At 43.8% G+C, this 25,364-nt stretch overlaps 1 protein-coding gene across 9 annotated transcripts in view; it reads left to right on the top strand.

Annotated features, from left to right (window-relative positions):
• The window catches only part of PPFIA3 (PPFI scaffold protein A3), a 123,159-nt gene that overhangs the window by 30,311 nt on the left and 67,484 nt on the right, over positions 1–25,364 (top strand). For all 9 annotated transcript variants that reach the window (XM_077259706.1, XM_077259712.1, XM_077259710.1 and 6 more), the window contains exon 3: positions 19,349–19,450. In XM_077259706.1, coding sequence (XP_077115821.1) covers positions 19,349–19,450 — 102 coding nt within the window. The remainder of the gene's footprint in view (positions 1–19,348; positions 19,451–25,364) is intronic.

Genomic DNA, 25,364 nt, shown 5'->3' on the forward strand with positions numbered 1-25,364 from the left:
ATTCGGCCGAACTCTGCCGTCATAGACATTTTAAAAAAATTGGGCTGGCTAGTGAACCTCCAAAAGTCAAAGCTGGAACCAACCAGGGTTCAAGAATTTTTGGGTCTCACCTTGGACTCAAATTCTCCAATGTGTCACCTTCCACACAAGAAAAAACAAAAGATAATCCACTTAGTATCGGAAGCACGCGCAAACCGTACCATGACCCTAAGGAAGGCGATGTCATTGCTGGGGTCCCTCTCTGCTTGTCTCCCAGCAGTTCAGTGGGCACAGCTCCACACAAGACCTCTCCAGTGGGACGTTTTAAGGAACCAGAAACTACTGGGGGGGGGCGGTTAGAGGGTCGCATGACTCTAGGTTTGCCTACTATTCGTTCCCTAGCTTGGTGGTTAAATCCCAGCAACTTATCAAAAGGGGTTCCCTGGGTGATAGAGGCGTCTCAGATAGTTACCACAGACACAAGTCCCACAGGGTGGGGGGCTCACCTGGACAACAGAGTCGCTCAGGGGTTATGGACAAATCAGGAGCTCAAGTCTTCCTCAAATCAAAAAGAACTGAGAGCGGTAAATCATGCGTTACTGTTCTTTCTAGACGAGCTACAAGGACATCATGTCCGAGTATTCTCGGACAACAGAGTAGTGGTAGCTTACTTAAACCACCAGGGGGGAACCAGATCCCAAACATTAATGAAAACCACCTCCGAAATTTTCAGCTTGGTTCAAAACAACTTCCTTTCCCTATCAACCCTACACATAAAGGGGGTAGAAAACCAGAAAGCGGACTTCCTGAGTCATACCCAATTAAAACAGGGAGAGTGGTCTCTAAATCAGGGTATCTTCAACAAAATCACAGATCTATGGGGAATCCCTGTGATAGACCTCTTTGCCAATCTCCACAACAGGAAAGTGGAAACCTTCTGCTCCCTAGATTCCAGGGGGAACCCTCAGGCTGTGAATGCATTCACAATTCCCTGGACACAAACACTTGCGTATGCATTTCCCCCCACTATTCTCATTCCAGCAGTCCTATGGAAGATCAGGCAGGACAGATCCAGACTCATCTTAATAGCCCCCTTCTGGCCCAAGAGAGCCTGGTTCTCATGGCTGAGGATGCTATTGATCACCGATCCCTTGGTTCTTCCGGACCTCCTGTCAAAGGGACCGGTGTGCCACCCTCAGTCAGAGAATCTCCATCTGACAGCGTGGAATTTGAGAGGTCACTATTGAGGGAAAGAGGTTTTTCTGACAAACTAGTGTCTACTCTAATGAAAAGTAGAAAACCTGTGACCACAAAAATTTACGGTAAAACCTGGAAAAAATTTCTATTCTCCTCTAGGGTAAAGTTGCAGGATGGAGTTCCAGTGGCTGAAATATTAGAGTTTCTACAAAAGGGGTTAGACCTAGGCCTTTCAGTAAGTACATTAAAGGTACAAATTTGAACTTGGTATTGCCAGCTCCAACAGAATCCCCATTCGAGCCTATAGAATCGCTACCCCTTAAGATTCTTTCACTTAAAACGGCCCTTCTAATAGCCCTGACATCGGCCCGTAGGATAAGTGACCTCCAAGCCCTATCTGCAAACCCTCCCTTTACACAAATCCTGGACGATAAGGTTATACTAAAAACAGACCCTGCCTATTTGCCAAAAGTTGCATCCACATTCCATAGATCTCAGGAAATAATCCTTCCTTCTTTCTGTCCAGACCCTAGAAATAAGAAGGAAGAGAAATTCCACACACTAGATGTGAAAAGGTGTCTAGTCCAATACCTTAAAATCACCCAGCAGCATAGGAAGGAAGGGTCTCTTTTAATCTGCTTCTAGGGGCCCAGAAAAGGACTCAAAGCTTCTAAGGGCACTATTGCTCGATGGGTAACAGACGCAATAGCCTTGGCGTACTCATCCACCGGAAACGCCATTCCACAGGGACTGAAGGCCCACTCTACGAGGGCTATGGCGACCTCCTGGGCCGAAAGGTCGGAGGTACCATTAGATCAAATTTGTAAGGCGGCCACCTGGTCATCACCTTCAACCTTTTTCAGACACTACCGCTTAGACCTAGCCTCTTCATCTGACCTAACCTTCGGAAGAAGGGTTCTGCAGGCTGTGGTCCCTCCCTAAGCAATAATCTCTGTAGTTCTCTCTGGTAGTGCTGTCATGGGTGACTGAGAAAGTCATAGTTACTCACCGATAACGGTGTTTCTCAGAGCCCATGACAGCACCTGCTTATTCCCCCCCCCCCTCATCACGTGTGCGGTGAGCACATTATTTTGTGTGAAGTGGTTTTCCATATAGACACGGTGTTTACTTGTTAAGCAATGTGATAAAATTGTATATTTTTTGTTGTTGTGACTAACCTGGAGGACCTCCGATGCTCTGTAAACAAAACTGATGCAGGGTAGAGGTACCGCCCTTTTATCCTGTAGGTTTCCTGTCCCTGAAGGGCGGATCCCCTATCTCTGGTAGTGCTGTCATGGGCTCTGAGAAACACCGTTATTGGTGAGTAACTATGACTTTTATCACCGACCAACCAGCAAGAATTCTGGCCGTCACAGACCTGTTAGTGTTTCTTTAAGAATCTCTCCTTACTCTGCATTAATTATTTGTATTAATTGCACCTGTTTGACCTTGTTACCTGTATAATAGACACCTGTCCACACACTCAATCACACTCCAACCTCTCCACCATGGCCAAGACCAAAGAGCTGTCTAAGGACAACAGGGACAAAATTGTAGACCTGTACAAGGCTGGGTTGGACTACAAGACAATAGGCATGCAGCTGGGTGAGAAGACCACAACTGTTGGCACAATTATTAAAAAATAGAAGAAACACAAGATGACTGTCAATCTTTCCCGGTGTTTGGCTCCATGCAAGATCTCGCCTCATGGTGTAAGGATGATTCTGAGAAATGTCAGGAATCAGCCCAGAACTACACAGGAGGACCTGAAGAGAGCCGGGAGCACAGTCTCAAACATTACCATTAGTAACACACAACGTCGTCATTAATTAAAACCCTGCAGGGTACACAAGTTCCCCATGCTCATGCCAACAAAAGGATAGGACGACTGCACCGTATTGAAGGGAGGATGAATGGGGTCATGTATCGCAAGATTTTGGGCATCAACCTCCATCCCACAGTAAGAGCATTAAAGATGGGTGTGGCTGGGTCTTCCAGCATGACAATAACCCGAAACACACAGCCAGCGCAACTAAGGAGTGGCTTTGTAAGAAGCATTTCAAGGTCCTGGAGTGGCCTAGCGAGTCTCCAGACCTAAACCCAAAAGAAAATCTTTGGAGGGAGCTGAAACTCAATGTTGCCCAGTGACAGCCCCAAAACCTAAAAGATCTGGAGAAGTTCTGTATGGGGAAGCGGCCAAAATCCCTGCTGCAGTGTGTGCAAACTTGGTCAAGAACTACAAGAAACGTCTGACCTCTGTAATTGCAAACAAAGATTTCTGTTCCAGATATTAAGTTCTGTGTTACTATTGTATCAAACACTTATTTCATGCAATAAAATGCTAATTAACTGTAAAAATCATACAATTTGATTTTCTGTTTTTTTTTGTTTTTACATTCCATCTCTCACAGGTGAAGTGTACCTACAATAAAAATTACAGACCTCTTCATTCTTTGTAGGTGGGAAAACATGCAAAATCGGCAGAGTATCAAATATTTATTTTCCCCACTGTATATATACTAAAAACATAATTGTTTTTCCAATCCAAAATTAAATGAACTAAAAAACAAACAACAAAAAAGCATATTTGGCAACCCTGCATCTGTAAAAGTCTGATCTGTCAAAATATAAAATTAATCAGCACATACTGTAAACAACTTAACCCCTTCCCGACCTGTGACGCCACGTAGGCGTCATGAAAGTCGGTGCCAATCCGACCTGTGACGCCTATGTGGCGTCATGGAGGGATCGCGTCCCTGCAGATCGGGTGAAAGGGTTAACTCCAATTTCACCCGATCTGCAGGGACAGGGGGAGTGATACTTCAGCCCAGGGGGGGTGGCTTCACCCCCCCGTTGCTACGATCGCTCTGATTGGCTGTTGAAAGTGAAACAGCCAATCAGTGATTTGTAATATTTCACCTATGAAAACTGGTGAAATATTACAATCCAGCCATGGCCGATGCTGCAATATCATGGCTGGAAACGCTCATCTGCCATGTAAACCTATGGAAAACCAAATCCGCTGTGCCCATGGTGCGGAGAATACCGCGCGGAAATGCTGCGTTGTATTTTCCACAGCATGTCAATTCTTTGTGCGGATTCCGCAGCGTTTTACACCTGTTCCTCTATAGGAATCCACAGGTGAAATCCGCACAAAAAACACTGGAAATCCACGGTAAATCCACAGGTAAAACGCAGTGCCTTTTACCTGCGGATTTTTCAAAAATGGTGCGGAAAAATCTCACACGAATCCGCAACGTGGGTACATAACCTTAGGGTTAGGGTTGGAATTAGGGCTAGGTTTGGAACTAGGGTTAAGATTAGGCTTGTGGTTAGGGTTATGGTTAGGGTTAGGGGTGGGTTGGGGTTAGGGTTGTGGTTAGGGTTGGGATTAGGGTTAGAGTTGGGATTAGGGTTAGGGGTGTGTTGGGGTTAGGGTTGTGGTTAGGGGTGTGTTGGGGTTAGTGTTGGAGTTAGAATTGAGGGGTTTCCACTGTTTAGGCACATCAGGGGTCTCCAAACGCAACATGGCGCCACCATTGATTCCAGCCAATCTTGCGTTCAAAAAGTCAAATGGTGCTCCCTCCCTTCCGAGCCCCATCGTGCGCCCAAACAGTAGTTTACCCCCACATATGGGGTACCAGCATACTCAGGACAAACTGGGCAACAACTATTGGGGTCCAATTTCTCCTGTTACCCTTGCAAAAATAAATAATTGCTTGCTAAAACATAATTTTTGAGGAATGAAAAATTATTTTTTATTTTCACGGCTCTGCGTTATAAACTTCTGTGAAGCACTTGGGGGTTCAAAGTGCTCACCACACATCTAGATAAGTTCCTTGGGGGGTCTAGTTTCCAAAATGGGGTCACTTGTGGGGGGTTTCTACTGTTTAGGCACATCAGAGGCTCTGCAAACGCAACGTGACGCCCGCAGACCATTCCATCAAAGTCTCCATTTCAAAACGTGACTACTTCCCTTCCGAGCCCCGTCGTGTGCCCAAACAGTGGTTCCCCCCCCCACATATGGGGTACCAGCGTACTCAGGACAAACTGGACAACAACTTTTGGGGTACAATTTCTCCTGTTACTCTTGTGAAAATAAAAAATTGCGGGCTAAAGAATAATTTTTGAGAAAAGAAAAATGATTTTTTACTTTCACGGCTCTGCGTTATAAACGTATGTGAAGCACTTGGGGGTTTAAAGTGCTCACCGCACATCTAGATTAGTTCCATGGGAGGTCTAGTTTCCAAAATGGGGTCACATGTGGGGGAGCTCCAATGTTTAGGCACACAGGGGCTCTCCAAACGCGACATGGTGTCTTCTAACGATTGGAACTAATTTTTCACTCAAAGTCAAATGGCGCTTCTTCCCTTCCGAGCCCTGCCGTGTGCCCAAACAGTGGTTTACCCCCACATGTGAGGTATCAGTGTATTCAGGAGAAATTGCCCAATAAATTTTATGATCCATTTTATTCTGTTGCCCATGTGGAAATGAACAAACTGAGGCTAAAAGAATTTTTTTGTGAAAAAAAAAAAGTACTTTTTCATTTTTACGGATCAATTTGTGAAGCACATGGGGGTTCAAAGTGCTCACTATGCACCTAGATAAGCTCCTTGGGGGGTCTAGTTTCCAAAATGGGGTCACTTGTGGGGGAGCTCCAATGTTTAGGCACATAGGGGCTCTCCCAACGCGACATGGTGTCCGCTAAAGATTGGAGCTAATTTTTCATTAAAAAAGTCAAATGGCACTCCTTCCCTTCCGAGCCCTGTTGTGCGCCCAAACAGTGGTTCCCCCCCACATATGGGGTATTGGCGTACTCAGGACAAATTGTACAATAACTTACGGCGTCCAGTTTCTCTTTCTACCCTTGGGAAAATAAAAAAATTGTTGCTAAAAGATCATTTTTGTGACTAAAAAGCTAAATGTTCATTTTTTCCTTCCATGTTGCTTCTGCTGCTGTGAAGCACCTGAAGGGTTAATAAATTTCTTGACTGTGGTTTTGAGCACCTTGAGGGGTGCAGTTTTTAGAATGGTGTCACTTTTGGGTATTTTCAGACATATAGACCCCTCAAACTGACTTCAAATGTGAGGTGGTCCCTAAAAAAAATGGTTTTGTAAATTTCGTTGTAAAAATGAGAAATCGCTGGTCAAATTTTAACCCTTATAACTTCCTAGTAAAAAAAAAAATTTGTTTCCAAAATTGTGCTGATGTAAAGTAGACATGTGGGTAATGTTATTTATTAACTATTTTGTGTCACATAACTCTCTCATTTAACAGAATAAAAATTCAAAATTTGAAAATTGCAAAATGTTCAAAATTTTTGCCAAATTTCCATTTTTTTCTCAAATAAAAGCAAAAATTATTGACCTAAATTTACCACTAACATGAAGCCCGATATGTCACAAAAAAAAATCTCTGAACCGCTAGGATCCGTTGAAGCGTTCCTGAGTTATTACCTCATAAAGGGACACTGGTCAGAATTGCAAAAAACGGCCAGGTCATTAAGGTCAACATAGGCTGGGTCATGAAGGGGTTAAAGAAGCCAAAAAAACAAAAACTAAATGGCAAAATTGACGTTTCTCTGTCATCGCACTTCCCTCCCCACCAAAGGGCTGTAGCACGTATAGTTTCCATGGAGTAGCGTCATTATTATAAGGTATAGGAAATATACTGGCGACATTAAGAAAGCAGTAATCTACATATCAGAAAAAAATGCTTCACCTTATATAGTTTTTATGGAACCAAAATAATTTCACATGCAAAATAGAAACCAAAATATGAGCAGAAATTAAAAGTGGTTGACATTAGACTGTCATTGAATACGATTTTTCAGGGTTGTCATTATATAACATCCAACAGTAATCTGCCATCATTGAGTCATTCTGTCACATGATCGCGGGTCACTGATGTGTTGGCATGACAACCTGAGGTCTCCTGGAGATCTCTATGGTTGTCAGTGTTGGCTTGCTGTGAGCGCCACCCAGTGGTCGGCGCCCATAGCAAATGAGTAATTTTGCTATATAGAGGCGATCTGATCATCGCCTCTATGTAGCGGAGCCGATCGGGTTGTGACAGCTTCTAGTCTCCCATGGAGACTATTGAAGCACGCCAAAAGTAAAAAAAAAAAATTTTTTTTAAATATTAAAACAAAAATTAAAGTTCAAATCAACCCCTTCTGCCCCATTCAAAATAAAACAATAAAAAATCATACCCACACATATTTGGTATTGCCGCCTTCAGAATTGCCCGTTCTATCAATAAAAGAAAAAGGATTCACCTGATCGCTAAACAGCATAGTAAGAAAAAAAGTTAAAACGCCAGAATTACATTTTTTTGGTTGCTACGACATTGCATTAAAATACAATAATGGACGATGAAAAGATCCTATCTGCACCAAAATGGTATAATTAAAAATGTCAGCTCGGCAGTCGGCACACAAAAAATAAGCCCTCAACCGACCCGAGATAACCAAAAATGGAGGCGCTTCAGGTGTCGGAAAATGGCACAATTTTATTTTTTTTCTTTTAACAAATGTTTGGAATTTTTTTTACCACTTAGATAAAAAATAACCTAGCCATGTTTGCTGTCCATGAACTTGTAATGATCTGGAGAATCATAATATCACTTGGAATTTTTCCCCGTTTTCTAGTACACGACATGGTAAAACCAATGGTGTCATTCAAAAGTACAGCTCGTCCCACAGAAAAATAATTCCTCACATGGCCATATTGCCGGAAAAATATGTTATGGCTCTGAGAAGAAGGGGAGTAAAAAACAAAAACGCAAAACCGAAAAAAGCTCCAGGGGTTAAGAGGATAATCTTATGTTTGTTCTTTGTAGAAAAGCCCTTCAGTTTGACAAAACAAAAGTAGCAGTCATCACTATGATTTTTGGGTTCTCTCCAAATCATGGGACCAGCAAATGGCATAGCAACTTTCCTCATATTCAACCAGTCACGAAGACCATTTGGACAACTTGAGCATATTACATGAGGGGCCCAGCGTTTGTCTTGATCACCAAGAGGACACTTAGGGTATGTGCACACGTTGCGGATTCTCTGCGGGTCCGCAGCGTTTTTTGCAGTGCCGAAACGCTGCAGATCTGCAATTGATTTACAGTACAATGTAAATCAATGAGAAAAAAAATGCTGTGCACACTTTGCGGAAAATCCGCTGCGGAAACGCTGCCGTTTAAAAGAAGTAGCATGTCACTTCTTTTTTGTGAATCTGCAGCGTTTTTGTACCCATTCCATTATAGAAAACCGCAAGGGTAAAAAACGCAGCAAAACTGCAAGAAAACCGCAGTAAAAACGCACAAAAAACGCTGCGGAACCGCTCAAAAAACGCGACAAATCCGCAGGTGCGTTTTCTGCCAGGAGAGGCAGAATCTGCACCAGAAATTCCTAAGGCTACTTTCACGCTAGTCCGTCTGTACGGGCCGTCGCAAACCGTCGGCCCGACGTACCGACGGACAGTGTGTTAATGTAGCACAACGGGGCAGCGGATGCAGTTTTACAATGCATCCGCTGCCCCATTGAGAGTTCCGGGGAGGCGGGGGCGGAGTTACGGCCACGGATGCGCGGTCGAAAATAGCGGACACGAAGCACAAAAAAAGTTACATGGAAGGTTTTTTATGCCAACGGTCGCATGACGGATGCGACGTGTGGCAATGCGTCGCTAATGCAAGTGTATGGAGAAAAAACGCATCCTGCGGGCAACTTTGCAGGATGCGTTTTTTCTCCAAAACGACGCATTGCGGCGTGCGTCGAACGACACTAGTGTGAAAGTAGCCTAAGCCTAATCCGCAATGTGTGCACATAGCCTCAAAGTACACCTGGAACATCTTGTTAATATCGTGAGTGATTGAACGTACTTGGCCTTTTGGTGTAAAAGTGCCACACATAGCAGAATCTGTTCGGATGACTGATGCACTGTCGGGGCATTTTTCTCCTTTAAATGAGATCAAACAGTAGAGTAAGTTCAGTTTAATGGTGGTGACTAAAAAAAAAATGAGATGAGCCGACCGACTACATGTAGATATTTCCCCAGAGATGACAGAGGCATCTTGTATTTAGAACTGATTTTACTGGAGGTGATCTGGTAAATAACTATATACAGTTGTGAGGTAAACGGGTCAGCCTATTCCTTACACATGAACATTGGCAGACAGGCAGTTTCTCAGTGTGATATTGGCTGCTTTCAGGTTCTCTCTGTGGAGACCCTCACTCAGTTACACCTCAGTGGCTGAGATGTTTTCTTCCCTCTGACTCGACTTGCCCTCCCAGAAATGCAGTGAAAATCCTCTCAAATGGCGGCTGTCCTCTGCCTTCCCTTCTATCTCCCTGTGGCAGGGCTCAGATCCCTGTAGAGGCCGGTCTCCTGTCAGAGAAATGTCGTGAAAATCCTCTCACAATGGCGGCTGTCCGCTGCCTTCCCTTTTATCTCCCTGTGGCAGGGCTCAGATCCCTGTAGAGGCCTGTTTCCTGTCAGAGAAATGAAGTGAAAATCCTCCCACAATGGCGGCTGTCCACTGCCTTCCCTTCTATCTCCCTGTGGCAGGGCTCAGATCCCTGTAGAGGCCTGTTTCCTGTCAGAGAAATGCAGTGAAAATCCTCTCACAATGGCGGCTGTCCACTGCCTTCCCTTCTATCTCCCTGTGGCAGGACTCAGATCCCTGTAGAGGCCTGTCTCCTGTCAGAGAAATGCAGTAAAAATCCTCTCACTATGGCGGCTGGAAGCAGTCATTGGTTGAGTGCACTGTCAATACTCCTTCCCATAAAACTCACTAAAACCTTTGCTGATGTCGTCCCTGTAAGACAATTCACAATTAAGTAAGACAAGCAAAGAAATGGGAACATAGGAAAAACCACATACCTTATATACTCGAGTATAAGCCGACCCGAGTATAAGCCGACCCCCCTAATTTTGCAACAAAAAACTGGGAAAACTTATTGACTCGAGTATAAGCCCAAGGGTGGAAAACGCAGCAGCTACCGGTAAATGTCAAAAATAAAAAGATAGCAATAAAAGTAAAATTAATTCAGACATCAGTAGTTTGTGTTTTTGAATATCCTTATTGAATCAGGAGCCCCATATAATGCTCCATACAGTTCATTATGGCCCCATAAGATGCTCCCTACAAAATAGGCCCCATATAATGCTCCATACAGTTCATTATGGCCCCATAAGATGCTCCATATACAAATATGCCCCATATAATGCTCCATGCAGTTCTTTATGGCCCCATAGATGCACCATATAATGCTCCATGCAGTTATGGCCCCATAGATGCCCCATATAATGCTCCATGCAGTTATGGCCCCATAGATGCCCCATATAATGCTCCATGCAGTTATGGCCCCATAGATGCCCCATATAATGCTCCATGCAGTTATCACCCCATAGATGCCTCATATAATGCTCCATGCAGTTCTTTATGGCCCCATAGACGCTCCATATAGCATTGTGCCACATGTAATGCTGCTGCTGCACTAAAAAAAAAATGACATACTCACCTCTCGTCGCTGCCCGCTGCTCGTCAGCATCCCGTCTCTCCGCACTGACTGTTCAGACAGGGGGCGGCCTGCACACTAATACGTCATTGCGCCCTCTGACCTGAACAGTCACTGCAGAGGACGCAGAAGACGAGGAGGCGGTGGAACGCGGAAAGGTGAATATGACATACTCACCTGCTCCCGGCGCTCCTGACGCGGTCACCGCATGTCCCACGTCTCCGGGAGCGGCAGCTTCTTCCTGTAGTGAGCGGTCACTGGCCCCGCTCATTACAGTAATGAATATGCGGCTCCACCCCTATGGAAGTGGAGTCCATATTCATAACTTTAATGAGCGGTGCCAGTGACCGCTGAACAGGGGAAGAAGCTGCCGCGCCCAGAGACGTCGGACATGCGGGGCCCGCGCCGGGAGCAGGTGAGTATTTGACAGGCGTCGCTCCCCCTCGCCCGCCGACCCTCCCGCCTTCCATGACTCGAGTATAAGCCGAGAGGGGCACTTTCAGACCATTTTTTGGGGCTGAAAATCTTGGCTTATACTCAAGTATATACAGTACATTGAAAATGCAGAAATAACGTAATAACAAAAATACTTCTATCTCAGAAACTTTATGTGATAAAGTAAAACTAAGCATACTTTTGGAATCAGCACATCAAACTCCATAAAACAGACATACTACCTTTGCTGACGATTTTTTTCTGTTGATCAGTGTAATTTATGGGCAAAAAAAGTTACTGTACCCTTTCAGATTTAGGCTGGCAGACAAGGTGACACACCAAATATGTATACATTTATAATATATTTATATATGAAATCCATAATTACAAATTTATCTAATAATATAGTTTTCTATCAAGCATAAACATATTTTTTTTTACTTTTTATGCATATATTTGAAGTTAGAAATCATTTTTGCTTTTAGGTTTCAATAATATTTTGACAGAGTTTGCCTTCTATTGCCTCCCGTCTTGCACTTTATACTGCTGGCTTCTGAATGAGTCAGCTGAGTATCCATCCGTGAGCGCTTTCTTTTAGTCTGACAGGGGAGTTTGTAACGCTTTAAAATGTCCTAATCTAATATGTTCTCTGATTTATGACCACAGTCCACATCAAAGTAGAACCCAAGTAGGGAAACCAAACCGAACGAGTAAATTTTTTAATGAAATCCGATTGCAAAACTAATTTTAAGTGAAAAATACATGCATTTAAATAAAAAAATTGAAAAAAACAGATGCCCCTTAAACATAGGAGTAAAATTAAATACAAAATATTGAATCAGAAGCAAAAAAAAAAAATTTTTAGTACACAAGGTCACATCCACTTTTGGCTTTATATCCCTTTACAATTCTATGCTTCATTATTGGGAAAATACAATTCTCCTTTTTGTGTTTTTCTTTTTTGAGCGGTGCAGATTCATAGTGTCCCATGTTCCTTTTTGGAAGTGCATCTGAACAGCAAGGTGGATTGCTGTTGAGGGGAGATAGAGAGAAAAAAAAAAATCTATAAATCTTCAGCACAGCGAGTGTGAGCGAGCTGAGTGTGACCTGAGCGTAAGTGTGAACGGCGGTAAGTGTGTGACTTGTGATTCAGTGACTTTGGAATCAGGGAGTTTCCAAGGGAGGAATTGCTAATGTTTTTTTTTTTTTTTGGTTTAATTAATACTTTGTATTTATTTTTAATTAACGTTTCTGTGTGGTGCAATCCCCATTAGGAAATGTGCTCCACAATTGTTAATGCCATCCAGTGCACATCTTGCCACATGTATGCAGTCCTTGACCAGCCGGTCGAGGGTGCATACTGTTGTGCGAGATGTGAGCACATTGTGCATTTGGAAACCCAGATACTGGATCTAAATGTGCAGCTGGCAACACTGAGATCCATAGACAATATGGAGAGGAGTCTTCTGCTCACAGAGCAGACGCTCAATGGGATAGATGAGGAGGGGGATGGTAGGATGGAGCTGCAGGACAGTGTGGCAGTTAGCTGGGTGACAGATAGAAGGCGGGGTAGAGGGAAGAGTGCCAGGGAGGCTAGTCCTGATCTGGCACACCCCAATAAGTTTGCTAAGTTGGCAGATGAGGGGGGTGCCAGTGCAGGGGTAGCACTGCTGCAGCCAGGCATGTCCTCTGAAAGCCAGAGGAGTGACTGCTCCAGTAAGGAGAGAAAAAGGAGAGCAGGGCAGGCCAGACAGGTGCTGGTAGTGGGGGACTCAATTATTAGGGGAACAGATAGGGCAATCTGTCACAAAGACAGGGATCGTCGGACGGTGTGCTGCCTACCTGGCGCTCGAGTCCGACACATCGCTGATCGGGTGGACAGATTACTGGGAGGGGCTGGTGAGGACCCAGCGGTCATGGTGCACATTGGCACAAATGACAAAGTTAGAGGTAGGTGGAAGGTCCTTAAAGATGATTTCAGGGAATTAGGCTGCAAGCTGAAAGCAAGGACCTCCAACGTGGTTATTTTCCGAAATACTGCCTGTACCACGTGCCACGCCAGAGAGGCAACGGGAGATTAGGGAGGTTAATAAGTGGCTCAAGAATTGGTGTAGGAAGGAGGGGTTTGGGTTCCTGCAGAACTGGGCCGACTTCTCAGTGGGCTACAGGCTCTACGCTAGGGACGGGCTGCACCTCAATGGGGAAGGGGCAGCTGTGCTGGGGGAGAAAATGGTTAGAAGGTTGGAGGAGTGTTTAAACTAGGGATTGGGGGGGAGGGTATTCATTTTATAGGAGGGGAAGATAGTGCAGATAGAGACCTGGGCACAAATAAGGAAGTTGGGGGTGGCGGTGGCATGGGGGGTGGGGTTAGAACAGTTAGTATTTTAAGAAAGAATAGAGGTACAGAGAGTAACATCAAGTGCATGTATACTAATGCCAGAAGCCTCGCCAACAAAATGGACGAATTAGAACTAATGTTGTTGGAGCATAATTATGATATGGTGGGGATATCTGAGACGTGGCTGGATGAGAGCCATGACTGGGCTGTTAACTTGCAGGGCTATAGCCTGTTCAGAAATGACCGTACAGATAAGCGAGGGGGAGGGGTGTGTCTATATGTAAAATCTTCCTTAAAACCCATCCTGCGTGATAATATAGGTGAATTTAATGAAAATGTAGAGTCCCTGTGGGTGGAGATAAGGGGAGGGGGAAAAAATAATAAATTACTGATAGGGGTTTGTTATAAATCTCCAAAACTAATGGAAGCAATGGAGAATATCCTCGTAAAGCAAATAGATGAAGCTGCGACTCAAGGAGAAGTCATTATTATGGGGGACTTCAACTACCCTGAAATAGATTGGGGAACAGAAACCTGCAGTTCCAGCAAAGGTAATCGGTTTTTGACAACTATGAGAGACAATTACCTTTCACAACTGGTTCAGGACCCAACAAGGAGGGGGGCACTGCTAGACCTAATATTAACCAACAGGCCAGACCGCATATCAAATATAAGGGTTGGGGGTCACTTGGGGAATAGTGATCACAAAATAATAAGTTTTCATGTAACCTTTAATAAGATGGGTAGTAGGGGGGTGACAAGGACACTAAACTTCAGGAGGGCAAATTTCCAACGGATGAGAGAGGATCTTGGTGCAATTAACTGGGACGATATCCTGAGACACAAAAATACACAAAGAAAATGGGAGACATTTATTAGCATCCTGGATAGGACCTGTGCACAGTATATACCGTATGGGAATAAACATACTAGAAATAGGAGGAAACCAATATGGCTAAATAGAGCTGTAAGGGGCGCAATAAGGGACAAAAAGAAAGCATTTAGAGAATTAAAGGAAGTAGGTAGTGAGGAGGCATTAAATAAATACAGAAAATTAAATAAATTCTGTAAAAAGCAAATCAAGGGAGCAAAGATTGAGACAGAGAGACTCATTGCCAGAGAGAGTAAAAATAATCCCAAAATATTCTTTAACTATATAAATAGTAAGAAACTAAAAAATGACAGTGTTGGCCCCCTTAAAAATAGTCTGGGTGAAATGGTGGATGAGGATGAGGAAAAAGCCAATATGCTAAATGACTTTTTTTCATCAGTATTTACAAAAGAAAATCCCATGGCAGACAAAATGACTAATGATAAAAATTCCCCATTAAATGTCACCTGCTTAACCCAGCAGGAAGTACAGCGGCATCTAAAAATAACTAAAATTGACAAATCTCCGGGCCCCGGATGGGATACACCCCCGAGTACTGCAGGAGCTAAGTACAGTCATTGATAGACCATTATTTTTAATCTTTAAAGAGTCCATAATAACAGGGTCTGTACCACAGGACTGGCGTATAGCAAATGTGGTGCCAATATTCAAAAAAGGGGCAAAAACTGAACTCGGTAATTATAGGCCAGTAAGCTTAACCTCTACTGTGGGTAAAATCCTGGAGGGCATTCTAAGGGATGCTATGCTGGAGTATCTGAAGAGGAATAACCTCATGACCCAGTATCAGCACGGGTTTACTAGGGACCGTTCATGTCAGACTAATTTGATCAGCTTCTATGAAGAGGTAAGTTCCGGACTGGACCAAGGGAACCCAGTGGACGTAGTATATATGGACTTTTCCAAAGCTTTTGATACGGTGCCACACAAAAGGTTGTTACATAAAATGAGAGTAATGGGGATAGGGGAAAATATGTGTAAGTGGGTTGAGAGCTGGCTCAGGGATAGGAAACAAAGGGTGGTTATTAATGGAGCACACTCGGACTGGGTCACGGTTAGCAGTGGGGTACCACAGGGGTCAGTATTGGGCCCTCTTCTTTTTAACATTTATTAATGACCTTGTAGGGGGCATTCAGAGTAGAATTTCAATATTTGCAGATGACACTAAACTCTGCAGGGTAATCAATACAGGGGAGGACAATTTTATATTACAGGATGATTTATGTAAACTAGAAGCTTGGGCTGATAAATGGCAAATGAGCTTTAATGGGGATAAATGTAAGGTCATGCACTTGGGTAGAAGTAATAAGATGTATAACTATGTGCTTAATTCTAAAACTCTGGGCAAAACCGTCAATGAAAAAGACCTGGGTGTATGGGTGGATGACAAACTCATATTCAGTGGCCAGTGTCAAGCAGCTGCTACAAAGGCAAATAAAATAATGGGATGTATTAAAAGAGGCATAGATGCTCATGAGGAGAACATAATTTTACCTCTATACAAGTCACTAGTTCGACCACACTTAGAATACTGTGCACAGTTCTGGTCTCCGGTGTATAAGAAAGACATAGCTGAACTGGAGCGGGTGCAGAGAAGAGCGACCAAGGTTATTAGAGGACTGGGGGGTCTGCAATACCAAGATAGGTTATTACACTTGGGGCTATTTAGTTTGGAAAAACGAAGACTAAGGGGTGATCTTATTTTAATGTATAAATATATGAGGGGACAGTACAAAGACCTTTCTGATGATCTTTTTAATCATAGACCTGAGACAGGGACAAGGGGGCATCCTCTACGTCTGGAGGAAAGAAGGTTTAAGCATAATAACAGACGCGGATTCTTTACTGTAAGAGCAGTGAGACTATGGAACTCTCTGCCGTATGATGTTGTAATGAGTGATTCATTAATTAAATTTAAGAGGGGACTGGATACCTTTCTGGAAAAGTATAATGTTACAGGGTATATACACTAGATTCCTTGATAAGGCGTTGATCCAGGGAACTAGTCTGATTGCCGTATGTGGAGTCGGGAAGGAATTTTTTTCCCCATGGTGGAGTTACTCTTTGCCACATGGGTTTTTTTTGCCTTCCCCTGGATCAACATGTTAGGGCATGTTAGGTTAGGCTATGGGTTGAACTAGATGGACTTACAGTCTTCCTTCAACCTTAATAACTATGTAACTATGTAACTATGTCTGAGAAATTAGATCATTCAAGTATCCATCTACATAGATTCCTATGCAGAGTGCAGCAGCTGATGATAAACTCATCTTTATTGTGACACTCTGCATAGGCAGCAAGTGAAATGACACAGGCTGCACTGAGCTCTTTCCACAGTTGGTCACCTTTGCGCTCATTTGTAATTTTGTGAGTGGAGACACAAGCTTTGTGGATGAGCTCTCCCAAATAAATATAATAGTGTCCCCAGTTTAAGAAAAAAGCCAAATAAGAGAAAAGCACTAATGTTAAAATTAACTAAGTTTTTGCTTAATTTTTCTAACCCTAATCAGGGTTTGGGGTAGAACTAAGGCTAGGGTTCAGAGTAGGACTAGGGTTTGGGGTAGGGCTAGGGTTTTGGGTGGGACTAGAGATAGGGTTTGGGTAGGGCTAGGGTTTGGGGTAGGGCTAGGGTTTGGGGTAGGACTAGGGTTAGGTTTTCGGGTAGAATTAGGGCTAGGTTTTTGGTTAGGACTAGGGCTAGTGTTTGGAGTAGGACTAGGGTTAGGTTTTCGGGTAGGACTAGTGCTAGGATATGGAGCAGGAAAGGGCTTGGGGTAGGACTAGGGCTAGGCTTTGGGGTAAGGATAAGGGATTAGAGTATGACTATGGCCATTAATAGGGTGTGGGCCAAGCCTTGGGATACTATTCTAACTAAGGTTAGGGCTAGGGTTTTGGTGTAGGACTAGGGCTAGGTTTTCAGGTAGGGCTAGGGTTTGGGATAGGGCTAGGGATAGGCTTTGGAGTAAGGACTAGGGATTGGAGTAAGACTATGGCTATGGATAGGGTATGGACCAAGCCTAGGATTACCATTCTAACTTAGGTTAGGGCTAGGGTTTTGGGGTAGTACTAAGCCTAGGTTTTCAGGTAGGGCTAGGGTTTGGGGTAGGGCTAGGGTTAGGCTTTGGGGTAAGGACTAGAGATTGGAGTAAGACTATGGCTATGTATAGGTCTGGGCCAAGCTTAGGATTACCATTCTAACTAAGGTTAGGGATAGGGTTTTGGTGTAGGACTAGGCCTAGGTTTTCAGGTAGGGCTAGGGTTTGGGATAGAGCTAGGGATAGGCTTTGGAGTAAGGACTAGGGATCGGAGTAAGACTATGGCTATGGATAGGGTATGGACCAAGGCTAGGATTACCATTCTAACTAAGGTTAGGGCTAGGGTTTTGGGGTAGTACTAGGCCTAGGTTTTCAGGTAGGGCTAGGGTTTGGGATAGGGCTAGGGATAGGCTTTGGAGTTAAGGACTAGAGATTGGAGTAAGACTATGGCTATGTATAGGTCTGGGCCAAGCTTAGGATTACCATTCTAACTAAGGTTAGGGATAGGGTTTTGGGGTAGGACTAGGCCTAGGTTTTTAGGTAGGGCTAGGTTTTGGGGTAGGATTAGGGTTAGGTTTTCGGGCATGGGTAAGGCTAGGGTTTGGGGTAGGACTAGGGTTAGGTTTTTGGGTAGGGCTAGGCTTTCGGGTAAGTACTAGGGATTTGAGTAAGACTGTGGCTATGGAAAGTGTGTAGGCCAAACCTTGGGTTACCATTCTAACTAAGGTTAGGGCTAGGGTTTGGACTGGGGCTATGGGTAAGCTTAGGGTTTGCACTAGGGCTAGGATTAAACTTAGTTTGAACTAGGCTGGCTTAGTAAAATGTATACATACTAAAACACAAAAATGTAATAAATACAAAGTAAAAAAGATAACAATATGTGGCTTGAAATTTAACCTTTTGCATCATTTTTCTAACCATAACTATGGTTTAGGTTAGGGTTTGGGTTTGCACTAAGTTTAGTTTTAGGGGTTAGACGATGGTCAGAGTTTGGACTAGGGTTAGGGTTAACAGTAGGTTTAGAGCTAGGTTAATAAAATTGTTGCAAAAAAAATAGGACTGTAAAAAAAAAAAGAATAATATATAAATTTTAAGTGTAACTATCCGTATGTTAGAAGTTACAGAATATTTGCCTTTCTGGCAAACCACTCTACCCAATCTTCAACTTTTCTTCTTGGTAATCCAGCCTCACCTGCTTCAAAACCTGATTTTTTATTTTTTTCCCCCGACTACGTACATTTTTTTTTTTTTTAATTTAACGAATTCAGGTGATGATCGTTTTATCAAAAAGTCGATCTCCATCACCTGTGCACAATGGGTTCTTCTTCGTCGCCTTTCTCAAAATCACTCGGGGCACTCCAGGTCGATCCACAGATTTTCATGGGCAATAAATATTCATGGGAGTCCCTTGGGTGGACATATAACCAGCAACATTCAGATTATTTTCTATGGGGGACAAGTGAAGGGTTAATAATATCTCATAATGCAAAGCATTGGTGAATTGTCCACATAAAAGGTAATAAAAAATAAATAACCTAAAAAGCCATAGAAAAGGTCTAGTGAGGTGCCCAGTTACACAAAGCAGGCTGTGTGCTGAAGGGGGTCTGTGTAGGACTCGCTCCCCTGAGACCAGGGCTACACAAAGCCGCCAGTGTGATCCCACTGCCGCTCTCACATCTCTTCCTCACCTTCGTGCAATTGGCAGAAAATTCACTTTTTTTTCCCCTTCTTCATCTGGTTCTCCGTGAGACATTTTAAACCTCGTCGGCTGCATGTGGCGACACCGCACTTCCACCGTCAATCGGGATAACTTACAAAATCCTCAGTAGAAACTGCTGAAGGGAATCAGATGGGTGTCCCTGAAATCTACACCTTTGTAAGACTTTTTTTTTTTTTCCTAAGGATGTACTTTTTTTTTTTTTGGTATATTTTTACATAAATTGCACTTTTTTTGTTTTCTTAGGAATTTGCAGCGCTCACTAAGGAGTTGAACTTGTGTCGTGAGCAACTTCTGGAGAGAGAAGAAGAGATCGCTGAGCTGAAAGCAGAGAGAAATAACACTCGGGTGAGTGGGGACATGACGGTGGGAGTGTTCGGGGCTAGTAGTAGCCCGTGAGGGGGTTGTCTCTTCTCTCCCCTCCTATTTCAGCACCCGATAGGTTCCGGTGTATCTGCTGATGGAGCAGAGAACATTTCTACCCAATTGTAAAGATGGTTTACATTAAAAATTGCATTTAATTATGTTCTAGATAATATTCTAGATCCATCTATATCTCCAATATCTGTTTATCTATGTAGACAAAGGCTCAACTATCACTGTGTCGAAACCTCAAATGATGGACGTGCACCGTATGCCATCTTGGATTAGTGCAGCTGCTTCTTTTCTGTTTATCTGTCTGTGTATCTTTCTTTTTGTGTCTCGCTCCCTCTCCATCTCCATGTCTTTCTCCCTCTCCTTGTCTGTTTCTCTCCTTCTCCCTCTCCAGTGTCTGTCTCTCTCACTCTCTCCAGTGTCTGTCTCTCTCACTCTCTCCAGTGTCTGTCTCTCTCACTCTCTTCAGTGTCTGTTTCTCTCATTCTCTCCGTGTCTTTCTCTCCCTCTCCAGAGTCTGTCTCTCTCCCTCTCCTTGTCTGTGTCTCTCTCTCCCTTTCAATGTCTGTGTCTCTCTGTCCCTCTCCGTGTCTCTCTCTCCCTCTGTGTCTGTCTCTCACTCTCTCCAGTGTCTGTCTCTCTCGCCGTGTCTGTTTCTCTCCCTCTCCAGTGTCTGTCTCTCTCCCTCTCAATGTCTGTCTCTCTCTCCCTATCAATGTCTGTGTCTCTCTCCCCCTCTCCGTGTCTCTCTCTCCCTCTGTGTCTGTCTCTCTCTCTCCCTCTGTGTCTGTCTCTCTCACTCTCTCCGTGTCTGTTTCTCTCCCTCTCCGTGTCTCTCTCTCCCTCTCCAGTGTCTGTGTCTCTCTCTCCCGCTCCGTGTCTCTCTCTCCCTCTGTGTCTGTCTCTCTCTCCCTCTCCTTGTCTCTTTGTGTCTCTCTCCATCTCCTTATCTGTCTCTCCCTTTTCGTGTCTGTCTCTATTTCTCTCTTTTTTTCATGTGTGTCTCTTTCCATGGGTCTCTCTTTCTCTCTCTCATTTTCCATTTCTGTCTCTCTCGCTCCCTTTCAGTGTCTCTCTCCCTTTTTTGTGTTCGTCTCTCTCTCTTTGTGTCTGTTTCTGTCTCTCCATGTCTGTCTCTTTCTCTGTCCATGTCTCTTTCTTTCTTTGTCTCTCTTCTTGTATGTGTATATGTGTCTCACTCTCTCCCTCTTCGTCGGTCACTCTCTCCGTATCGGTCTATTTCTCTGTCTCTGTATTCCTGCCTCCATCTTTACCATCAGTGGTTTACCTAAGCATTAAATTAATCGAACCTGTGAGATCAACCAAGGATCTAATGTGTGTGTCTTACTTGCCAACTCCCCTGGATAAGGGGAAACTTCCCAAAAGAGTAGACAAGTCTTCAAGGTGCACAGTATCCTCCGGGAAAGCATCTCCCTATGTGATTTCTGTTTATGACGCCAGTATGGTGCTGTAACAGACTCCGCTCCAACGCCCACACATGTTCGGGGGCATGACATGCAAAAACCTATTCAGGGGTGGGAGTGGGAAAACGGTGTGGCTTTATTTTGTTATTTTGACTAACATCCTCAAACCTTGCATCCAAGAGCATGTGGTCACCTTTCCTATGAATCTCTCTGAAACTTTTTTGTTTGGAGAACCATAACCTAGACCCAGTGGTTCAACTTGTCTACCCTCTAACACGGCAACTCACAGTTGTCCCATATACATGACCAACATTACTGAATTAGTGTGTGAAGTCTATTTGGTTTGAACCTAAAGGCCATCTGTTGTTCTCTGTGGTAGGTTGAGTGGTGGTAGGTTGACTGTAACGTTCTTCTATAGCAGGGGTCCCCAACCTGTAGCTTGGGAGCCACATGTGGCTCGTGGTCCCATGAACTGTGGCTTGCGGTTGTCTGTCAGCTTGGTGCATTAGCTCCAGTTGTAGCAAACAGTTATGAAGAGCACATCTGAAAATGGTGAATTTTGTGAACAGCCCTGCACAAAAGAGCAGATCTGGATGCACATATAATGGTCTTGGAGGTTTTGAGATGATTTATGAGGAGGTCTTTGAAGCTGGATGTGTCAGTGTCTTGGGAGTGCTTTATAGGAGAATACTGAATGGGAGTATTGTAGGAACCCATGGATTTTTGTATACTGCTTTGGGGTGATTGATTTTTGTGGAAAAGCTTTGGCTACCATTCTTGTGAGGGGGGCGGGAGCTGATTGTGGCTCGCGACCCTCTCTCAAGGCTGGATGTGGCTCGCGACCCTCTCTCAGAGCTGAATGTGGCTCTCAAGGTCAGAAACGTTGGGGACCTCTGTTCTATAGGATGGCAGAAAAAAATCCTTGGCTACCTAGTCTTCACTTTGTATTTTATACCTTTAGTCCCGAGGGGCTCCAAAGTCACGGCATGAGTATTAGTAGCTCCTTTTACGACTCCCCCAAGTTTCGGATTTGGGGTTTACTGCTCCTTTCAATGTTTTGGACAGGTAAAAAAAATACTGTTTAACCAATGGTTGAACGCTGCGGCCCTTTACATCCAAATAAATGTGTCGCCGGTGATTTATCGTTGGCATTACCTTCTAGGTTGACGATGCCCTTGTCTTAGATTTTTACAAGGTGTTGAAAGGTAGACTTTAAAATCTCCCGTGGACTGATACGAAGCTTACATTATGTTGTCCACCCTGCCCATAAAAACAAGCATGCCTACATAATTGTCAGGTATGTCAGCGGAGTGGTTTACACCCTTATTTGAGAAGTTGAGTTGGGTGTTCCTAGCAGAACACAACAGATTATATAAGAAGCCCTTATATTGAGATTCCTTCTCCTCGGTTGACTTGTTTTGGGCATATTTGCCCTTGAGACTTTTGTTGAAAAGCTGAAGATGAGCGAATACATTATTTTTTTTAATGTTTAGTCTGAAGAGCCCGATCCCAGGACAATTTATCAGGAATGCCAAATAGCTGCAACACCTTTCCATGCTCATCTTAAAACATCTTTTTGTCATTCTGTTTAAGCCAGAAGAAGGAGCCTGCTCTAGTACCTAATGATCAGATCACATTTAGCATGAAGAAGTTGCCGATCACTGACTCCAGCGAACATAAGTTACCACTCATCAATAGGGGGTAAAGTTTCTCCTTCAAGCCAATGTAAGGAGACTTATAGGCCATGCAGTGCTCTTATGGGAACCTATCTATGCTAACAGCCTCTTCAAAAAGGAGCTCTAGTGCAACCTATTTGATCGACATTAACTTTTACAACTGCTATGCTCAACCGGGAACACTAGAGTTCCCGTCATCTTCCTCTTAAGGGACTATTTGTATATTTTAATTCCCAGAGGAACATTACAAGGTCCTATAGGTCTCTATAGGGCAAATTGACGCTCTGCATAAGGAGAAATGGTCCCCTGTCGGAGTTCTCTCATCCAGCCAAATCAGTTTTCCTGCTTTGCACTGATGGGGGGTAAACACCCTGAAACACGTGTCTTCAAATGGAGTTTCTGGTCTGTCTTCTTATCCTAAGGCCTTTTTAAAGGGTAGAAATTCACTTTTAGGATTACTATTTCCAAGAGGTAGTGCTATAGTTCCAGTCCTCTTCTCTCTGAGGAAGATATTTGCACCTAGCCATAGGATATGTGATAACTTTAAGATCACCGATCGCAGAAATGGGCACGTGTGTCCCCGTCAGAATGGAGCAGCAGGTTGGATGGCTGAGTGCAGCTCTTTGGGGCTACGAGAAAAAGCCGAGCTCAGCACTCGGCAGCCCTATAGGAAACGAATGTAGTAGTGGCCGGACATGGTAGCGGGGATAAAAGTTTCCCCGCTCTGCCTATCGGTGTGGGTCCCAGTGATTTTCATTGGACAGCCACTTTAAAATGCCCTTCCTTTTAGATAGTAGATGACAAAACTGTCCCTATGCTTACACATGCACATTCAGTTTGGCTGAGCATGCTTGTACAAGATTTAGTCAAAAATTATCCTCATTTATATAATCTTGATGTGGCTCTGATGCTGATCAGCTGTGTTTAGCTCCGGCATCGGATGTGAACAGTGTCATTGCCGGTGTCTAAAACTGCCGCTCGGCTCCTATTGAATTGAATTGGTGATCCTCAGGCTGACCAGTCTTAAAACCATCAATATCGTAAGAGCGGACAACCCCTTCAAGGTTCTGTTCTTTGGGAGTATTTTTAAATGTATATCTCTGACGTATATCATATGTCTAACGTTACAATTTAAGTGAAAAACGCCAAACATACAACTCCAACGGAGGCCAAAACGCAACACTTTTGGCCTTCATCAGGTAATTTGGGGACTGTCTACATTTGACGTATGCGCCAACATGTTCAAATAGCTGAAGCGGACTCAGCCCGTGTTCCTTTTGCTGTAGCACTAAATTTAAAGGTGTAATGTGTCACTGTTCCCCCTACATTAGATATTAATTTCATAAACTAATAAGTAAAAAAATTGTATATATATATTTTTTCACTCCAGTATCTAGGCCTTCTTAAAGGGGCAGAAATGCTTTTGGCACCTCCAGTACTTTTACAGTGTAATGGGAGATCACACCAGTCTCCCGGTCTCCATCGGATAAGGAGATGTGGTGCTGTCACCAGCTTCTTTTTATGCCTGTTGCTATGTGAAAGAACATAGTTAATACTCCCCTCCCGTGCTGGCGGCTTTCCCACGGTGTCTGCACTCGCTGTTCCGGGGTTCGCGTGCTGTTGTTGTGACGCTAGCGCCCAATCAGCGCTGGCATCACTGTCTTCGCCATCAGACAAAGCAACATGAAGAGGAAGTCCGGGCTGCAGCTGATCCTTGATTTCCTCTTCCTATTCAATTCGACAGGGCGTCAGGAGGCGGGGACAGTTACACCAGCGCTAATTGGGCGTTGGCATCATGTCACTCCAACCGCACGGGAGCCCCAAGAGACGGAGTGACGACACAGCGGGAATGGCGCCGGCACGGGAAGCGAGTATAGGCTTTACATTTTATGGAGGCCAAGCGTGGGGAGTGAGAAGAAGATGTCCAAGTAGTGAACAACTTCTTAATTGCTCCCTCTTAAGTGCTGCAGTTCTCAAGAGCCTCCTCTTATCTTCCGGCAACATGTCTGCACTCCAGAAGCAGGATGTATAGAGGCTGTTTCCATACCTCCTGTTCTGCTCTGAGACCGGCAGGGGACTTGTAGGAGCACTAGGTGCCAAAGGGATGGGTAAAACGAGTATAAATTCTATATTTTATAAACTGTCATTGTGGATCATTTTTCATTTTATTTTTTAAAGAAGCACTCCTGCAATCCAAGTTGTTATCCTCTTAGTATATTGCAATCATCATATTACATAGCACTTTGTACTTACAATTGCTCATTTTGCCTTTCTACCCAGCTAATTCTTCTCTCTTCCATTAAGTCTATGACATCACATGATTAAAAACTGACTAGCTGAATCCTTCTAAGCTCTACGTAGAAACAGGAGGTCAATTTTCAGTGTATGAGTTATTAGTCACTGCAGAAGTCCTGTGAGGAGGAGCAGCTGGGTGAGGAGTTGAATAGGGGAATGATAAATGCACGGACAAGAGACTTCCTGTTTCTACATAGAGCAGAGAAAAGAGAAGAATTAGCTTGATAGATGGGATAATGAGCAATTGTAAGTACGGTACACAGCCATATATAATCTAATGACTCCAATATATTAGGAGGATAAATATTTTGATGGAAGGAGGGCTTACCTAATTAAAGTGATTGCCCTTCCTGATTTATTTATTTTTTAAAGGGAAACCACACACTCTATGATTGATATTCAGTCCCTGCTGTTTTTCTAAGCTGCTTTGCCTTAAAAGGAATGCATAATCTTAAAATAACCTATTGTTTACTTCAGGTTTTTATTTTATTA

Source organism: Ranitomeya variabilis, chromosome 4 (genome assembly GCF_051348905.1).
Source record: "Ranitomeya variabilis isolate aRanVar5 chromosome 4, aRanVar5.hap1, whole genome shotgun sequence".
Taxonomy (NCBI): Eukaryota; Metazoa; Chordata; class Amphibia; order Anura; family Dendrobatidae; genus Ranitomeya; species Ranitomeya variabilis.